The sequence below is a fragment of the Tamandua tetradactyla genome, chromosome 1 (genome assembly GCF_023851605.1).
Source record: "Tamandua tetradactyla isolate mTamTet1 chromosome 1, mTamTet1.pri, whole genome shotgun sequence".
In the NCBI taxonomy this organism is placed as follows: domain Eukaryota; kingdom Metazoa; phylum Chordata; class Mammalia; order Pilosa; family Myrmecophagidae; genus Tamandua; species Tamandua tetradactyla.
Window position 1 is genome coordinate 88,869,295 of NC_135327.1, and position 16,154 is coordinate 88,885,448.

The 16,154-nt window shown below is 37.2% G+C and overlaps 1 protein-coding gene and 1 non-coding gene across 6 annotated transcripts in view; one reads left to right on the forward strand and one right to left on the reverse strand.

Annotated features, from left to right (window-relative positions):
- The window catches only part of BBS9 (Bardet-Biedl syndrome 9), a 699,527-nt gene that overhangs the window by 23,927 nt on the left and 659,446 nt on the right, over window positions 1-16,154 (reverse strand). For 4 of the 5 annotated variants that reach the window (XM_077120094.1, XM_077120102.1, XM_077120084.1 and 1 more), the window contains one exon: window positions 4,904-5,014. In XM_077120094.1, coding sequence (XP_076976209.1) covers window positions 4,904-5,014 — 111 coding nt within the window. Of the gene's footprint in view, window positions 1-4,288; window positions 4,703-4,903; window positions 5,015-16,154 lie in introns of those variants that run through there. The other variant, XM_077120089.1, reaches the window with a different exon arrangement.
- Window positions 10,388-10,494, forward strand: LOC143652802 (U6 spliceosomal RNA). Its single transcript, XR_013160865.1, has one exon. It is a non-coding gene; the product is annotated as a U6 spliceosomal RNA (small nuclear RNA).

Consider the following 16,154-nt stretch of genomic DNA (forward strand, 5'->3'; position numbering starts at 1 on the left):
TCCTTTTATCTATGATATTGACAGATGAGTAAAAAATAGGGGTTAAAAATAAATAATAAGGGGAACAAATGTTAAAATAAATCGAGTAGATTGAAATACTAGTGAATAATGAAAGGGAATGGTAAGGGGTTAAAAAAAATAGGGGGAACAAAGATTAAAATCTATTGAGTAGATGGAAATACTAGAGGTCAATGAGAGGGCGGGGTAATGTATGTGTATTTTTTGGTTTTATTTCTTTTTCTGGAGTGATGCAAATATTCTAAAAAATGATCATGGTTACGAATATACTACTACGTGATGATATTGTGAGCCATCGATTGTACACCATACACGGAAGGTTTGTATGTTAAGAATGTTCAAGTTTGTACGTTGTTTTGGTTTGATGATACAAAATAAATTTTAGAAAAAGAAAAAAATATGGACGATAGTTAACAGTAATATTTTAATACCCATTCATCAACAGTAACAAATATACCACACCAATACTATGGGTCAATACTAGGGAAAGATAAGGGATAAGGGGGGATTTGGGTTTTCTTTTCTGGAGTAGTGAAAATGTTCTAAAATTGATCATGAGGGTGTATGCACAGCTATGGGATGTGACAATGAGCCGGTGATTGTATAATTTGGATGGGTTGTATGGTGTGAGAATATATTTCAATAAAATTGCATTAATATATATATATATATTTATAGATATCTCTTGACTTAGCCAATTTTCCATCATAGAATGATTTTTAAGAATTAATAAAATGATAACAAAGCCATAACACAACCTGACATTCTCCAACTTCATACAATGAAACCTGAGTGAATCTCTAGGACTCCAGGTGTCCTGACCTGTGGAACTACCTCTGCTTTGCCCAAGTCAGTCCCTTGAGAAGCTAGAAACCAACATTTTAAGGAATTAGGGAATTGTGGTCTGGTTGCAGACTCCATTACTGGCTTGCCTCTCTGTCCTGTGCGCATGTTGATTTAAGATAGAAGAGCATTCCCAACCTGAGCCTCCGTTCACGTGGGATGGGGATATATTTAGTCATGACTGGACTGCTAGTGTGGGACTGGGGCAGGGCTCTTTACAAGAGTGCTAAGGAACCTTCTGAGAAAGTCACTCCTCCTAAAGGAGGGCCCACAAGGGGGATCCAGGTGTCAGAGGTGAGAGGAGGGCAGATTTTCTATGCAGTGCAGTGTCTATCTCTTAGGTCATTCTCCTCTAAGGTGAAGGATCTGTAATAAAGTGTGAGTAAAATCTAGTAGGCAGTGCAGTTAAAACTCTATCAGATATGAGTGCAGAAGGGAATATAGTCTTATATAACCTAGTATATTACATGGAGGATATAGTTGAACATAGAACACGACAGCCTGAGCAGGACCTCAGATTGGCACAGAGAAGCAGAAGGAAAGGACATTAGACTACCTAGGCCTGACACCAAAGGCAGGAACCACAAAGAAAGGGGTTAATAGATCTGGTTACTTAAAATTTAGAAAAATTCTATTTAATAAGCACACCCGGAAACAAAATTTAAAGTCAAATGAAAAAACGGAACCATATCTGTATCATACACCATCATTCAAAGATAAATATAATTTCTATATAAAAAAGCTCTTATAAATCAATAAGATGATAACTATCACCACCATCAATGCCCCAAAATGTAAAAACAACATGAACAGATAATTCACCAAAGAAGAAAAATAAATGACATATATATATATATTTAAAATATGCAACCACACTAAAACGCAAAGAAATGTAGCCATCTGGAGTTAAAAGCCTTCAGTTAAAAAATGTATTTCATTGTAGTCTTAATAATAGTATGTACGTACAGGTGTGTATTTGGGCTTTGAAATCAGTTCTGTTACACACCAGCTGTGGGATGTTGGATAAATTATTTAGCTTCTCTAAGCCTCAGTATTTGGATTTATAAAACAGATAAAAATGGCACCAATGATACAATATTATTATGAGGAATGAAGGAAATCCTGCATGTACATTTCTAACCAATATGCCTGGAACATATTAAAATGTAATAAATGTTTGTTGTCTTATTAGTTGCTACTCTGATAAATAGAATAATGCAACAATCTGACTAATAAGAAACTTATAACATCTTACTTCTTCCAGCTTTGTGAACTACTCAAAGATACAGATAGATGATGATGATAGAGTATAATGATAATGATGATGAAGACAGGTAGATAGTTAGTTAAGAGAAAGATATATAGAGATGTGAGCGTGTGTGCATGCACACACACTCACACACACACACACACACATGCACAAGGCAGATCCAAGAAGGGATCATGGACAATGCTTATTGAAGACTGAAATACTGTTACCAAAATAATGAGAACCGTTTTTTGCTTTTTGTTTTGCATGGGCAGGCACCGGGAACCAAACCCAGGTCTCTGGCATGGCAGGAGAGAATTCTGTCATCGCACTGCCTGAGAACAGTTTTAATAATGAGTTGTGTCTTGATATTTTAAAAATCACTACAAATTATAACATAATTCTTAGCTCTGTGATGTTTATGTTAGTAGCAAGATGCAAGATTTTATGTGAATTTTTAAATCATGAAGCTAAAATCAGGTGTAAAATATAAATATATAACTTAAATTCAGGAAATATTTTACCAAAGGGTTCTTTACAGGTGTAAATCAAATTATTTTATCAGTTTTAGAACTCATATTTTGAATTCAAGAACATTAAAAATGTTAATTAGTAACTTCTTTCCTTTTGATAGCCAGTAAAATGTGTAAAAAAAAAATCTCCTAAAACAGAATCCTAGAAATGATAAATCATAATCCTCTGTAGTTTTTGACACTTCACAAACAGAAAGACCACAATAAAAAGTTAGGTATATTTAAATAAGTTAGGTATATTTAAAATAATAAGTTAGGTATATTAAAAAATATTTATGTATATGATGCATGTATACAAAGTTCTGTATTAAAGTGATTCAAATAAAAAATAATAGGTCTAATATACTGATGATGCGTTCCAAGCAAAAACATTTTACAAAAATATTCCTTCACATAAAAATCCTCAGAATAACATGTAATTATAGCAATCAAAGTCACCTTAAACTCCTAAACCAAGATCGGAAGCCTTTTGAATTTATAGTAGTAGTCACAGAATAATAGCAGTCGTAGGCTACATAAATAAAAAGAGAACAATGAAAGAGGAGATTGAAAGAGACATAAACCACCGCACTCACACACATTCAAAACAATCACTAAATATCAAACAATATGCTTCAGTTTTACAGCATGGGAAATTAAGGGAGAGTCCCAAAAGGTCAAGAGAAGGGATTGGAGGAACAGGTGAGGGGAAATAGCACTGCTCAAGGCAGATGAACACAGAAACACACAAAAAAGACAGAAACTGAGTTAAAGAAAGGCAGTCAGAAAGTCACATACAAACAGGACAAAAAAAGGGAGAAAGAGAAAGGTGAACAGAGATGAGCACAGGGTAGCATGCCCAAAAACACCCATGGGAACCAAACGCCCAGAAAAAGAACACAGAAACACAGTGGCACTCTCTCTTGTACCTTTCTGGAATGAATTTGTTAAAGATGACGAGAAATGCTGTGTTTTTGCAACTAAAGGCATACATTGAGCCATTACCCACAGCCTGGGTGGAATTAATCTCAGCGTGAACTTTGGCCCAAAGGTGAGAATCTGTCCATTCCTCTGCTAGTCAATTTTATGCTGTATCTCCTAAAACAGAATCTTGGAAATGATAAATCACAATCCCCTGCGTTTTTGACACTTCACAAGCAGAAAGACCACAAACCGTGCTCTCCTGTGTGCCGACAGGCATTCCAAAACTGGTACGGACATATTTCTGGGTAAATAAATTAGCCTCGTAATTCTCATTTTATGTTGAGATTAGCAAAAAATTTTCTCTCATATATGTAAAAACATTAAATTTTCATTGTAATAAAGCGTGAATTCTCTTATTACCTTGATTTTTAAAAGATATTACCCTTTGGGGTATTGAAAAAAGGATGGTGATGTACTAGCTTCCTTAGAAATACTTTAATATTCTCATATAGTACTAGAAAACTTACCCTCATCCATTTTGAACCTAATAGAGTAAATCACATCAAAGTTCTAAGGTGATTCTTTTGCTTTATAAAATAACCACATTCAAGTCTTATTGTGTAGTGGCAAACTTTTTGATTCCTTTCAATTCTTTTCCTTTAAAGAAATAATATTGTAGAGAAGTCACCCATATAAATAAATCTGATTACAAATTATAAATTAAATCCAAGATAATACTGGACAATGATATGCTTTATTAAATTTGATACACTTACTAAATAATAATCCTGTGCAAAAGGGGGTATCAAATTATATGGGATCTGGGTCCCTGCATTATAAAGTCTGTCTCAAACTATGTCATCTCACTATATCCTGTGACTATAAGCATACAGACAACCCAAAAGGGCAGTAACATTCTTTCCCGGCAAGATAAGATGAGTTTCAAATGACTCGTGCATGGTATTACAAGTTGTCCTAGCAAAAGAAGAATTCCTGCTCCCTATCTTTACGTAGTGTCCGGAGGTGAGCTGGCTGAAGCACCTGGGCCAGCCCTACACCTCAAGTCCACACAGGGTCAGCCTAGAGAAGGGCTTCTTCCTCTCAGCCAGTCAGCTCTACTTGGACTATGTCGAAGCTCCTTGGAGGGATGAAACTTCTGGAAAAGAAGGAAGAGAGGAAAGGTCTAAATGATGAAAGGAATACAAAATGATCAAATTCAGCTATGTCAATGCTGAGGGGAAGGACAAAGAAGCTGGAAAACAAGCAGCTTTGCAAATGCTCTCTGGTCCTGAGGAAAAGCTAACCAGAGTGGTGCCGTTACTAACATATCATTTGGGAAGGTCACCCGTTCTCTTACCAGGAGTGGGTGTCTCGGCAATGAGGTGTCTGTGGTTGGTAAACAATCCTGTGGAGTCTTGTTCTATTGATCTTTCCCCTAAGTCTGATTCTGGGATTGGAGAACAGCCACCTGGTCAAAAAACATAAACAAGGTTTTAAGCAAAGTATATAAAATGTGCCTCTCCACACAAAAACCACAGCTTAGGAACATAACAATCATAAAGATAATAAATGATATGACAACAATCTTCAGGAGTGTACCAAAAAGAATAATCTTAAATATCTCTCTTTGATGAAAATACCAGGAATGAGCTATTGTCTCAAAGACATGTTATACTGATTATGGCTTGGCAACAGCAGCAGCTGTGTCATCTTTAAATGTATCCTTTTTAAAGTAAAAATGGACAAAACCTATAGCATATGTGATATCCACACGAAAATGGAACTTCAGCAGGAATTTCCTTTAGTACCAGAGCATCGGAAACTATAAAAGAAACAAAGCACATTTACCATGAGGGGAAAAAAAAATCTTCCTTGAGCAAAGAGGAAAGTTGCTGGTGATCTGCAACAGTGATTGTGGGAGTATTTTTCTGGAATTTGATTCTATCCCAAATCCCAACACCTTGCAGCACAGACACAAACACTTCATAAATCAGAAGCTAAGCCATGAACTTACTGTGGAAGGTTTCAATTCAAAGGTGACTTGAGGATGAGCTGGCACTACTGTACTTTTGAAGTACTGGGTATAGGTCATTTGATTTTATCCAGAAAAATCCTTTATGGGAAACTCAAGTTCATGTGAGAATTTCCTGGAAGCGTACTTACATGTTATATATCGTACATATTTTTTCCCAAAGCCATTTCTCTTGTTAATGAAGCGTGATTTTTATTTTTATTTTTCTGAGGCTTCTCACACTGAATCCAAAGCCTCAATACTCAAGTTTTGCTTTATATGTGAGGGGGTGTAGGAAGCTGACATCATCCTGAGGAAAGAGAGGCTATCAGTAGCCTTGATTTGAAAACCACATCATTCAAATGAGAGGGAAGTGGCAAGATCCCAAAACTGTAGGAGGAAAATCCACCTTACTATCCATTCTTCTGCATGAACTCTGAGAAAAAAAGTAATGTTGAGGGGAACTTGAGAGAAAAACATTTACACACTCATAAAATAAAAATTAGAGGTAGCCTCGGAAGTTCACCAAACAGGAAATGTTAGATTTATCCATCAGTACAATGGCCCTCACCCAGCTATATCTGAAAATGGCAGGGGCCCCATACAGAAGGAGAGTCAGTCTTATTTTTAATCTCTTAAAAAAAAATTGTACATCATGGTAACAATAACTCTCATTGTTGAGAACTTTCAATGTGTGAGAAACTCAACCCATGTTATCTCATGTAATTCCCACAAACCACACCATGAAATGGATATTATTATTCTCAATTTGCAGATAAGAAAACCAAGGTCACAAGAGAATTGGTAACATGTCAGGATTTCCACCTATCCTGGGAACCCCACCTCTATCCTTTGGAGGCCTCTCTGTAGCCAAAGAGATCATCATATGCACAGGGCTTCTGCTACTTCCAGCTTGGAAGAAACAAAAAAGTATAGGACCTGGCATCCTGACCAGTGGGAAACAGGAGAAGGAGGAGCTTGGGAGAGAACTTCCCTTCTTCCTCCTCTCACCTTGGGACTGACTTATTACTTATCTCTTGCAGACCTCTGGAAAAGTCATGCACACTGAGTGGATATGCCTGCTGAGCCTCTCCACGGCTCTTTGAGACAAGAGGTTACTGGTATAGGGTACATAACTTTCATTATTTCACGTATTTTCTCACTTCCCTTGTTCCTCATCCTCTCATCCCTGGATTTGCTCTTCTAAAATAAAATTAATTACTTTAATATTGCCTCTTGCTAAAACTCTTGGTACTGGAAGTAGTTTTAAAAAGTAGCCCTTCAAGGTAGGAATCTGGAGTAAGACTAGTTCTACTCTGAAAGAAATAGGGACTTCTGGGAGTAAACCGGATGGTAAAGGCCTGCTATGCAATTCCTTAGGCTTTCACCCATAGTTAACTGAGACAATGCGTATGCAGAGGGCAAGGCATTGGGAGATCAAGTAGCTGTGTCATGGGAACATTTATAATTAGAAGGATTCCAGAGGAGGGTGGCTGTTTCTGATGACTAGATGTCTTGCAAAAAGAAAATGGCAGGCTCAAGCAGTTCACTGGCAACATGGGGCACATTCTGAAAGTCAGAAGGCCTCTTTGGCCTTGCTATTTTAAGTCTGGTCATTGGCTCAGCAACATGGACACCATCTGGAAGCTTGTTAGAAATGCAGGCTCTCAGAGCCTTCCCCAGACCTACTGAATTACAATCTGCCAAGAAGTTCAGATGAGTATACCTGATGAGAGTTTTGCAAGAAAAAAAAATGTTAAAAATTTAAGAGGAAGTAGTATAAAAATGGAAATAAAATATAAAGCTCCCAAACTAACACTGACCTTCTGAAGCCCATTCATGGAAGTGGAACCAGGGTCCACAGACGCCAGATGAAGTACTCTTGGCTTAGAGCCCATCCCAGAAAATGAGAATGGGAAAGAAATACTACAGCTGGGTGAAATCATCCAAACACAAATCATATGTGTGACACATACAAGGCAACAGGCAAAAATAAGTGAGGTCAGGCTTCCTGGTCCAGAAATCAGGCGATGGCCCTCAATGAGCACAGGGAACTAACGATACTTGTGAGCCTATGTGTGCTGGGCACTCTGCTATGCATTTGACAGACAATTACTAAGTCCTCAAACAACCCCTTAAGTGTTCATTACTCCATTTTACAGTTGTAAAGGTATCGACATTGTGTAGTTTATTCTGCTGCCCCTCCATCATATCCTCTTCCTTCCAAGTTTCCCTAGACCATTTTGTGTGTCCTTGCCTCAGGAGACGTTTGATATGGGTCCAAATCAAGAGTGGAATGAATATTCTTCCCTTTCTGCTTTCCGTAGCCTGACCTCATTAAAGAGATAGCACTAAGCATTTCTGGGGAAAGTTTTCCTTCACTCTTAAATCTGAGGGTTAAAACTCAGAGGGTCAGAGAGAGCTGGGACCCAGACTGGCTCAGAAGCAACAGTCTGAGGCCCCAAAGTAAGAAGGTACCAAAGGGATGGAGGTATGGAGCACAGGAGGGCTGGGCCTCAGAATCCCTGTCCCAGCAAGGATTCTTACGGCCCACCAGTTCCATAGGCACAGAGGGCCTTGGAGTTCAGGCCTCCGCTGTCAGCTTAGATGATAAGGCAGTGTACCCTAATTTTCTGAGTCCCATATAAACCTCTCTAGCTGAGTGTACAGAAGGGTGGACAATAATAACTGAGATTAACCTTCACACCTTCTTGCTTTAAAGAAAAATGAAATTTTTTTATATGTTGACTTTGCAGATTAAGACCCATGCCTGCTATAAAGTCTCAATTAATCAAATGAAAGTCAAAAGTCACACAGTGTATCTATACACCTCTGTAGCCCAGCTCTCTGCATGACAGCAAATGCTTCTCAAAATTGCCGTCTTTTAAAATGTTCAACCTATTTAAATCAACATTTTTATAAAATACAATAAAAATTAATTTCTAGACAAATGAAAAGGACAAGATATCAGCCTTTGTCTTTTAGTATTAGATTCAAGCATTATAAAATTACTCTGTTGATTGCTACAAAAACAAAAGAAAACACCACTCTGAGTTATAGGAAACAAAGTTTGCAGACAGATGGTAATCTTCCTGCCACACTTTGAGTAGAACTGACTACAGGATATGGTTGACCTTAATTAACATCACACACAGAATTAGGGTAACTAATAACAACAACAATAATAACATAGCAAACTTCTAGCTATCTAAAGTTCAAATAGCCAATAACTCATTTTAGTAGCACAACTTATCTGCATGCCTTCTACCCAAATATCACTTTGCTGGCAGCTCCCTCAATGCTTATAGCGTTCAGAACAGCCCGCCTCCCTCACCGACAAAGCATTGGCCAGGTTTTCCCCTTTGCCACTGCTGCTACAATCATACATGTTCCGCTTCTACTCCTGGTGTCTCTTGTAAGGTGGGGTTTCATTAAGACGCATTCTGGCATTCTAAGCCTGAACTCTCTGGATGCATTTTCACATAGGAACAATGTTACAAATGGTAGCTTTGTTATAGAGTCTTGTTACAATTAAATTATTCCTTAAATAGGTTTTTCTAGACTAATCTGGTAATCTAACCCCTGTAGGTAATTCTTTAAACAGTAAGACTTGTGTTATGAATTGCAAACAATCAGCATAGAAGCATTTGGAAGAAAACTGTTTATAAATTGGAGATTACATCAACGTGTTTAAAAGGATATCTTTGAAGCACTTTACTATAATGCCTATTACCCTGAATTGTTAATGACCAAATTTTGTACACTATCATTTGTGCCAACTAAATCCTGCTGTAAAAAAGCTTTTTTTTTTCACTTTTGGAAATTGATAACACATTTAGTGCATATAGCAATCCTCATTTAGCCAGGGAGACTTTTAAAAAGAAAATCTTGCCTAAAATTCTGAACAAATGAGAATTCATTCTTTTTTTTATAAAGATAACACACACATACTCACACACACACACACACACACACAACTCTAGGATTTTTTAAAGGGTTCCAAGTCTTCATGACACCTGTTTCTACATTCAAAGGAAAATTATAAAATGGTTGAACTTTCTCTTCATTAGGTGGAATGTATTTTATCGAAGGGGAATTTCTACCCACACTGCTCAGGCTTGCTCAGCAGGTTGCTATCATGGAGTTAACTGCAGGAGACATGTAGTCATAACAGGAGGTCAGGCAGAAACAAATGTGACTGTCATCTAGAATACTGAAGGCCAAAATCAGAATGCAAGGCGAGCAGGCACATGCTGATGAATGTGCAACACTGGCTTTCCAAGAAAAAGAAAAGGAAGGCCCGGGTTGGTGGCATTTACTCATTTCTATGGTGTAAATACTCCTGCCATGTTCAATGTCAAGTAACCAATATGACATCATTGACAGCAGAGTTTGGAAGAGATGTGGGGTAGCCACCATTATATAGTATTTCCACCATACAGTCTCAACAGGCATAAATAACATCAAGAGCATAAATATTAGAAGATGTAGTAAATAATTAGAAAGTGAAGTGTTTGAGTATGTTCTATCTTTGTTTTTAATATAACTTATTTAGTTCTAAGTTTATATACTTTGATTTTTAACACTGCTTGTATTTCATAATCAGCTCACAAAGTTCCTAAACATTTAACAATCAGCTCTTAAGAATGAGTGTGAGACAGCTCCAGCACACCACTGAAGGCAGGGTTGGGTGTTTAAAGTTATGCTTTCAAACCATCTAGACCTGGATTCAAAGCATGGCTCAGCATTTACTAGCTAAATGATACTCTTGAGCAAGTTATTTAACTTAAATGAACCTCAGCTATCCTTACCTATAAAATAGAGACTACAGTGCTCGCTTCGGCAGCACCTATACTAAAATTGGAATGACACAGAGAAGATTAGTATGACCCCTGTGCAAGGATGACATGCAAATTCGTGAAGCGTTCCATGTTTAAAAAAAAGAGAGAGAAAAAAACAAATAAAATAGAGACTACAGCAGTTCTTCCTTGAAAAGAAAATGTAGATTGAGTTTGTGTAAACACCTGGCACAATGAAATGCAACACTGAATCTCTGATTATTTATTTTCAAGCCAAAGTCAGGAACAGGAAAGAAGTGTCAGGTAAGAAGCCAAGATAAAAGCCTCTAAAGGTGGGATTCTGGAGGGGTAAGCTTCACACAAACGGATACACTCAAGAGGCTAAAGATACAGCTCTGCAGTAAGGAGGAAAGTGCTCAGAAGCTTTTTACATATTCCACAGCACTCAAGCCCTATCTGATCTCTCCTCTGTTACGTGATCTGCTGAGTTCTAATATTTGCTTCTATCCCAGGTAAATGATGGTGTCCCAGGACTAACTGCCTCACTCCTTACCTTGCAACTAAAATAGTCTAAACCAGGGATGGGCAAACTTTTTCTGAAAAGAGCAAGACAGTAAGTATTTTTTAGGCTTTGTGGGCCATGGGATATCTGGTACTGCTACTAAATTCGCTGTGGTTGTGTGAAAGTAGTCATAAACAATATACAAATTCAAATGAGCATGGTTGTGATCCAATAAAACTTTATTTACCAGAACAGACAGTGGGCTAGATTTGGCCCCTGGGCTGCCTACAGTTTGCAAATTCCAGGTCTAACCCAAAGCTCACAGAAAGCTACTCCATACAAAATATCCTAATTCTAAAAGTTCCCAGAGGTATTTATCTTTGTCAGCTTATCTTATAGTATTACCAAAATAATAATAATAAGTTTTAAAGCATAGACTTTTTGCTTGGGCAGGAACAAACACTTTTAAGGGAGGTTTCTTTTCACAATTCTTAGGGTTTCCAATATTTTAGGATATTTTAGAAGCATTCCAGGTGCTTCTCATTTCCTCTACCCACAGTTAAAGCCAAGTGGGCACTGAATGGAGAGCCTAATGAAGGGGAAAGAGGTAAGAGCAGCAAAGCCAGAGCCCAGACTGTAAAGTCCAAGTGGTCATTGTGGTGGACCCTGGCCAGAACTGGCTGTAGGACCTAAGGCAGGTTGTTTAAGCTTCTCTGAACCTCAGTTGAGAGAACTTCATCCATCAAAAGAGGGTTATAGTAAATTTTCATCATAGGCCTATTGCAAAGATGACATGAGACACAGTACATTTTATCACCCTCTCCCTTCTATTCATTTTACTGGCACAGAATGCACTTCCTGTACCTTTTTTTGGAACCAAAGAATTTTTGCTTTTAGTTCACTACTATTACATTTAGTAGAGGTTCAGAGAGGTTAGCTGACACCTCTAATATCCCAGAGCTACTTCTGCTTCTCCTGCTTCCTGTACCACCAGAGTTTCTCAAAAACACCCTTTTTCCTGGGAAGATCTCCAGTGGATTTGCTCATTAGTCAACTATCCTACCTAGCACTTCCTTTCAATGATACAAAATATCCAGAGGGTTGGCAAGCTTTTGTTTGGGTATATTTTAGGACTTTATTGGTTTATTTTCTTGCAACAGTGACCTTTTCAATCAACTGGGTTTGTGGATTTCCTTCAGGAAGGAGATAAACTTTTCTTAATTTTTCTTTGAATATTTAAAAGGAATCAGACAAGGAGATACTTTAAGACAATCCCAAATGACCACAGACCCTGCTATGACTTGCCAGCCAAGAAATCTTCTGTTCACATGGCCTGAATTGCCACTAAAAAATAAAAACATCAGAAACCTCAAAAATATACACCAATAAAATTTTTCTTTTATTCAAAATTTACTTGATGGATAACATTCAGATTTAATTTCAAAAGTTTATAATCCATGCCAAATAAGGGGAGTGGGTGCTTTGAAAAGAGTATTTCAATATCTTCAATATTAATAGCTTCCCTAAAAGACAATGAATAGTTTAAAAATTCTCTGAAAATATATTCATTTGGAAAAATTTTATTCTTTATTATCTCTCTTAATATGTGTCTGCAAATATATGTGTATGCCTGTGTATATGTCTATGTGTGTGCATATACACACGCATAGTTGCATAAAGACATGTATAAGAATTTTAATATTTTTTCTTCTACTTTATTCATTTTTCTAGTTGTTTTCAATATATTTTTTCTAGCCCAAGGGGAATGTAAGCTATGGAAAACCAAGAATCTTACTGTACACCTGTGTAACAATTTTGGCTGAATATTTAGAAAATTTTTAGCAAAACTGAAGAAGGGGAGTGAGGAGAGTGGGGGTGGAGGGAGATAGAGGAAGAAAGACAGAGGGAAAGGAGGAATCATCAGAGTCTTTTATGTGTCCATGCATCTAATTTTTTAAAACTTTTTTATTATAATATATATACAAAGCAAAGAAAGAAAAAAGCACTGGTTTTCAAAGCCCTGTTCAACATGTAGTTACAGGACAGATCCCAGAGTTTTCCATTGGCTATTATATCATCATCTCAGATTTTTCCTTCTAGCTATTCCAGAACATGGGAGGCTAGAAGGAATAAATATTTTTTTATATTACAATTTACTTTTTTTCTTTTTTGTGAAAAATAACATATATACAAAAAAGCAAAACATTTTAAAGCACAGCACCACAATTAGTTGTAGAACAGATTAGAGTTTGGTATGGGTTACAATTCCACAATTTTAGGTTTTTACTTCTAGCTGCTGTAAGATATTGGAGACTAAAAGAAATATTAATTTAATGATTCAGCAATCATACCCGTTTGCTAAACCCCACCTTCTCTGTATAACTCCACCATCATGTTTGATCTTTCTGTCCTACTCTTTATGGGTGTTTGGGCTATGGCCGTTCTAACTTTTTCATGTTGGGAGGGACTGTCAATAATATGGGGTAGGGATATGGAACTATCTGATGTTCTGGAGAGGCTGGGCCCTCTAGGTTTCAGGACTTATCTGGTCCAGGGACCCCTCTGGAGGTTGTAGGTTTCTGGAAAGTTACACACATCTAATTTTATGTAAGATATTGAGGTAATTTACTGAAGGTATAGATGACAAAATATTAAAGCATAAAAAACATCAGCAGCAAGAAAAATGCAAACCACAGTAAGAGGCATAGCTAGGGAGAAGTGTGGAAAAACACCAGTGAGTACTTACAAAGGCCTAGGATATAGACAAAAAGCAAAATGCCCCGGAGAAAAAGCAGGGCTGCACATCCTCTGATCCCCTGACTTCTCTTCTTCCAAACTGGACTTTAGATCAAAGCACCCATTCTGTCCTTACTTGGACTTAACAATTTCTTAAAAGCACACCATAATTGGTCAAGTGATGCTTATTGGTTGCTTGTTGGACTCTTTTTGGCTAGAGTTATATATACATATATATATTTGTAATGTGTGTTTCTGATTCTTTTCTATGCTTAAGGGCCATTTCTGTGAAATTAGGTTTTCAAAAGTAATTACTAAGCAGATGCTCTCCAGAAAAAAAAAATGAGATTGTTAATAAATACAATACACAGGCCTCATCAAAGCAAATCTCGAAAATAAAGCTCTTGGGAATGTAATGTTTGGCTTAATGTGTTCTTACCACAACACAGGAAATCATGGTGAGGTCCTATGATGGTGTTGCCACTCTCTAGATGAAACTGGAGGACATGTGCTCACATCTCTCTTGTCTCCATTTCCCTCTATCCTTTACTTTGCTGTAATACGGAGGTATACCACCCTTATTTGACTTGGTATAATTTGATTTCAAAACTTAGCAAAGCAGAAGAAAAAAAATGCCTTTCTATATAGTGTTAAGTTTCCATTTCTTGCATATGATATTTGTTCTTCTACATTCCTTTTAAATCCATTCCACAATTTTCTTTCGCTGTTTATTTGCAGACACTGCACTGACCATGTCATCAATCGCTCACCCACTGGCCACAGACGCAATAATCATTAAGCACAAAGAGGCAGGTGGAGGTCATGTGGTTTGTGTTCAATATGGCACAATGTGGAATGTTTGGACCCCGATTCCCCTGCCTAATAACAAACTCTGATTCCCCCTCCACACACAGTGAGAACTGAAAATGTGTTCAAGACTATGCATATACCGATGTTTGAAAATATTTCCATTTCACACCTCACAGCAGAGACCAAGTGTGTGAATAACATGGAGTCTAATGCATTTTAAGAGGTCTAGCATATGTCTCAACAAGCTTTAAAACCACCATAAGGGCTGAACACTAAATCCCTCGGGGTATGAGGGCTCTAGTCAGAGAGTCTGGACTTAAGCGTGCAGCGCAGGGTACTCCTGGCATTAAGGTCTTTCTACAACTTGAATATAATAGGCATTCAAATGTTTTTTAGCAGGACCACTGGTTAGAATTTAGGTCCACTTGGTACAGAGGATTAAGAAATTACAAGAACATAGCCATTTTTTATCCACTGATAATTATGTAAACATAATGTACCAAACAGAGAGTCCTATTTACAAAAAGAAAAGAAAAGCAAGTGCAGTACATAAATCCTACAGATTGGATTGGATCCAGGTTAAGAATTTCTCCAGATGTCAGTCTGTAAACAGGGCTTCATAAAGTGATTTTCCCAATTAATTGTTGGCAAGTGTGATCTGTACACGTTGCTAGTGCATATCCTACCCTATGAAGGTGTATTGTGGTCTGACCCCAAAGATGCTTAATCAGTTATGATATAACAGAATTCAGGGAAAAAAAGCTGGGGTCAGCATATCTTTTGATATGAAGAGAAGTTATTGTAAAATTACTGCACAGGAACTCTGAACTTTATTCACTGAAGGAAATGAGAACTCTCCTATTTATTTTGCACTACATCTATTTTTCTAACACATTTAGTTCTTAACCTGGAGCACTTGGAAAGACACACACACCCAGTAAGAACATAAACAAGGAACTTAGGAAAAAAACAAAACAAAACAAAACTACTCACTATTTTGTTAAGGTCTCCAATCACAATGTTTTTACACATGTTAACAAGGCCATTAAATCTTCCAAACAGGAATACAAAAGTAGTACCCAGCCATTGTGAGACGGTGGGGGAAAAGAGAAGGTTAATATTTGCTTTTCCTTGCCAGCTGATCAATGTCTGGAGCACTCTGCAAAGAAATGCAAGGTCTATTGTCTTTCTATTAGATTTTTTGTATACTGATAAGTACAGCATTTTCTAGTTCAAAAAGAAGGCAGTTATGGTTTTTAGTTTCCATTTTTTTCTGAAATGCAATAGACAGCTTGAAAGAGCCATAATTTGAAGACATGTCCATTTCAAATAATTTCCTAACTCCTTCTTCAGAGACCATGGAGCTCTCAAAGTAGACACACACAAATAAAACATAATGGCTATAGTTGAGAAAGAAAGGAAGCCAACAGTTCTGCAATAATAATTTCTAAAAAATGAAATGAAATAAGAGCATAACTTAACTTTGCCTGGACATCATATAATAACAGATCCAGTGTTCTTTGCTGCTTCTTCTTGCATCAGGTAGGTTTTAATTTCCCAAACACCCTGGCAACATTTCTCATCTTGAGTGTCTTTCCACAACCCAATTAAAAGTCAACAAAATTGTTGCGTTTTTAATATTGAGTCTAGGTAGTGGTGATTACAAAAATGGAGACTTCATCTTGGTCACTCCAGTTATAAAACAGGTTGAGGAGAAAGAGCAAACAAAAAACACACGAGGATCTGGAGA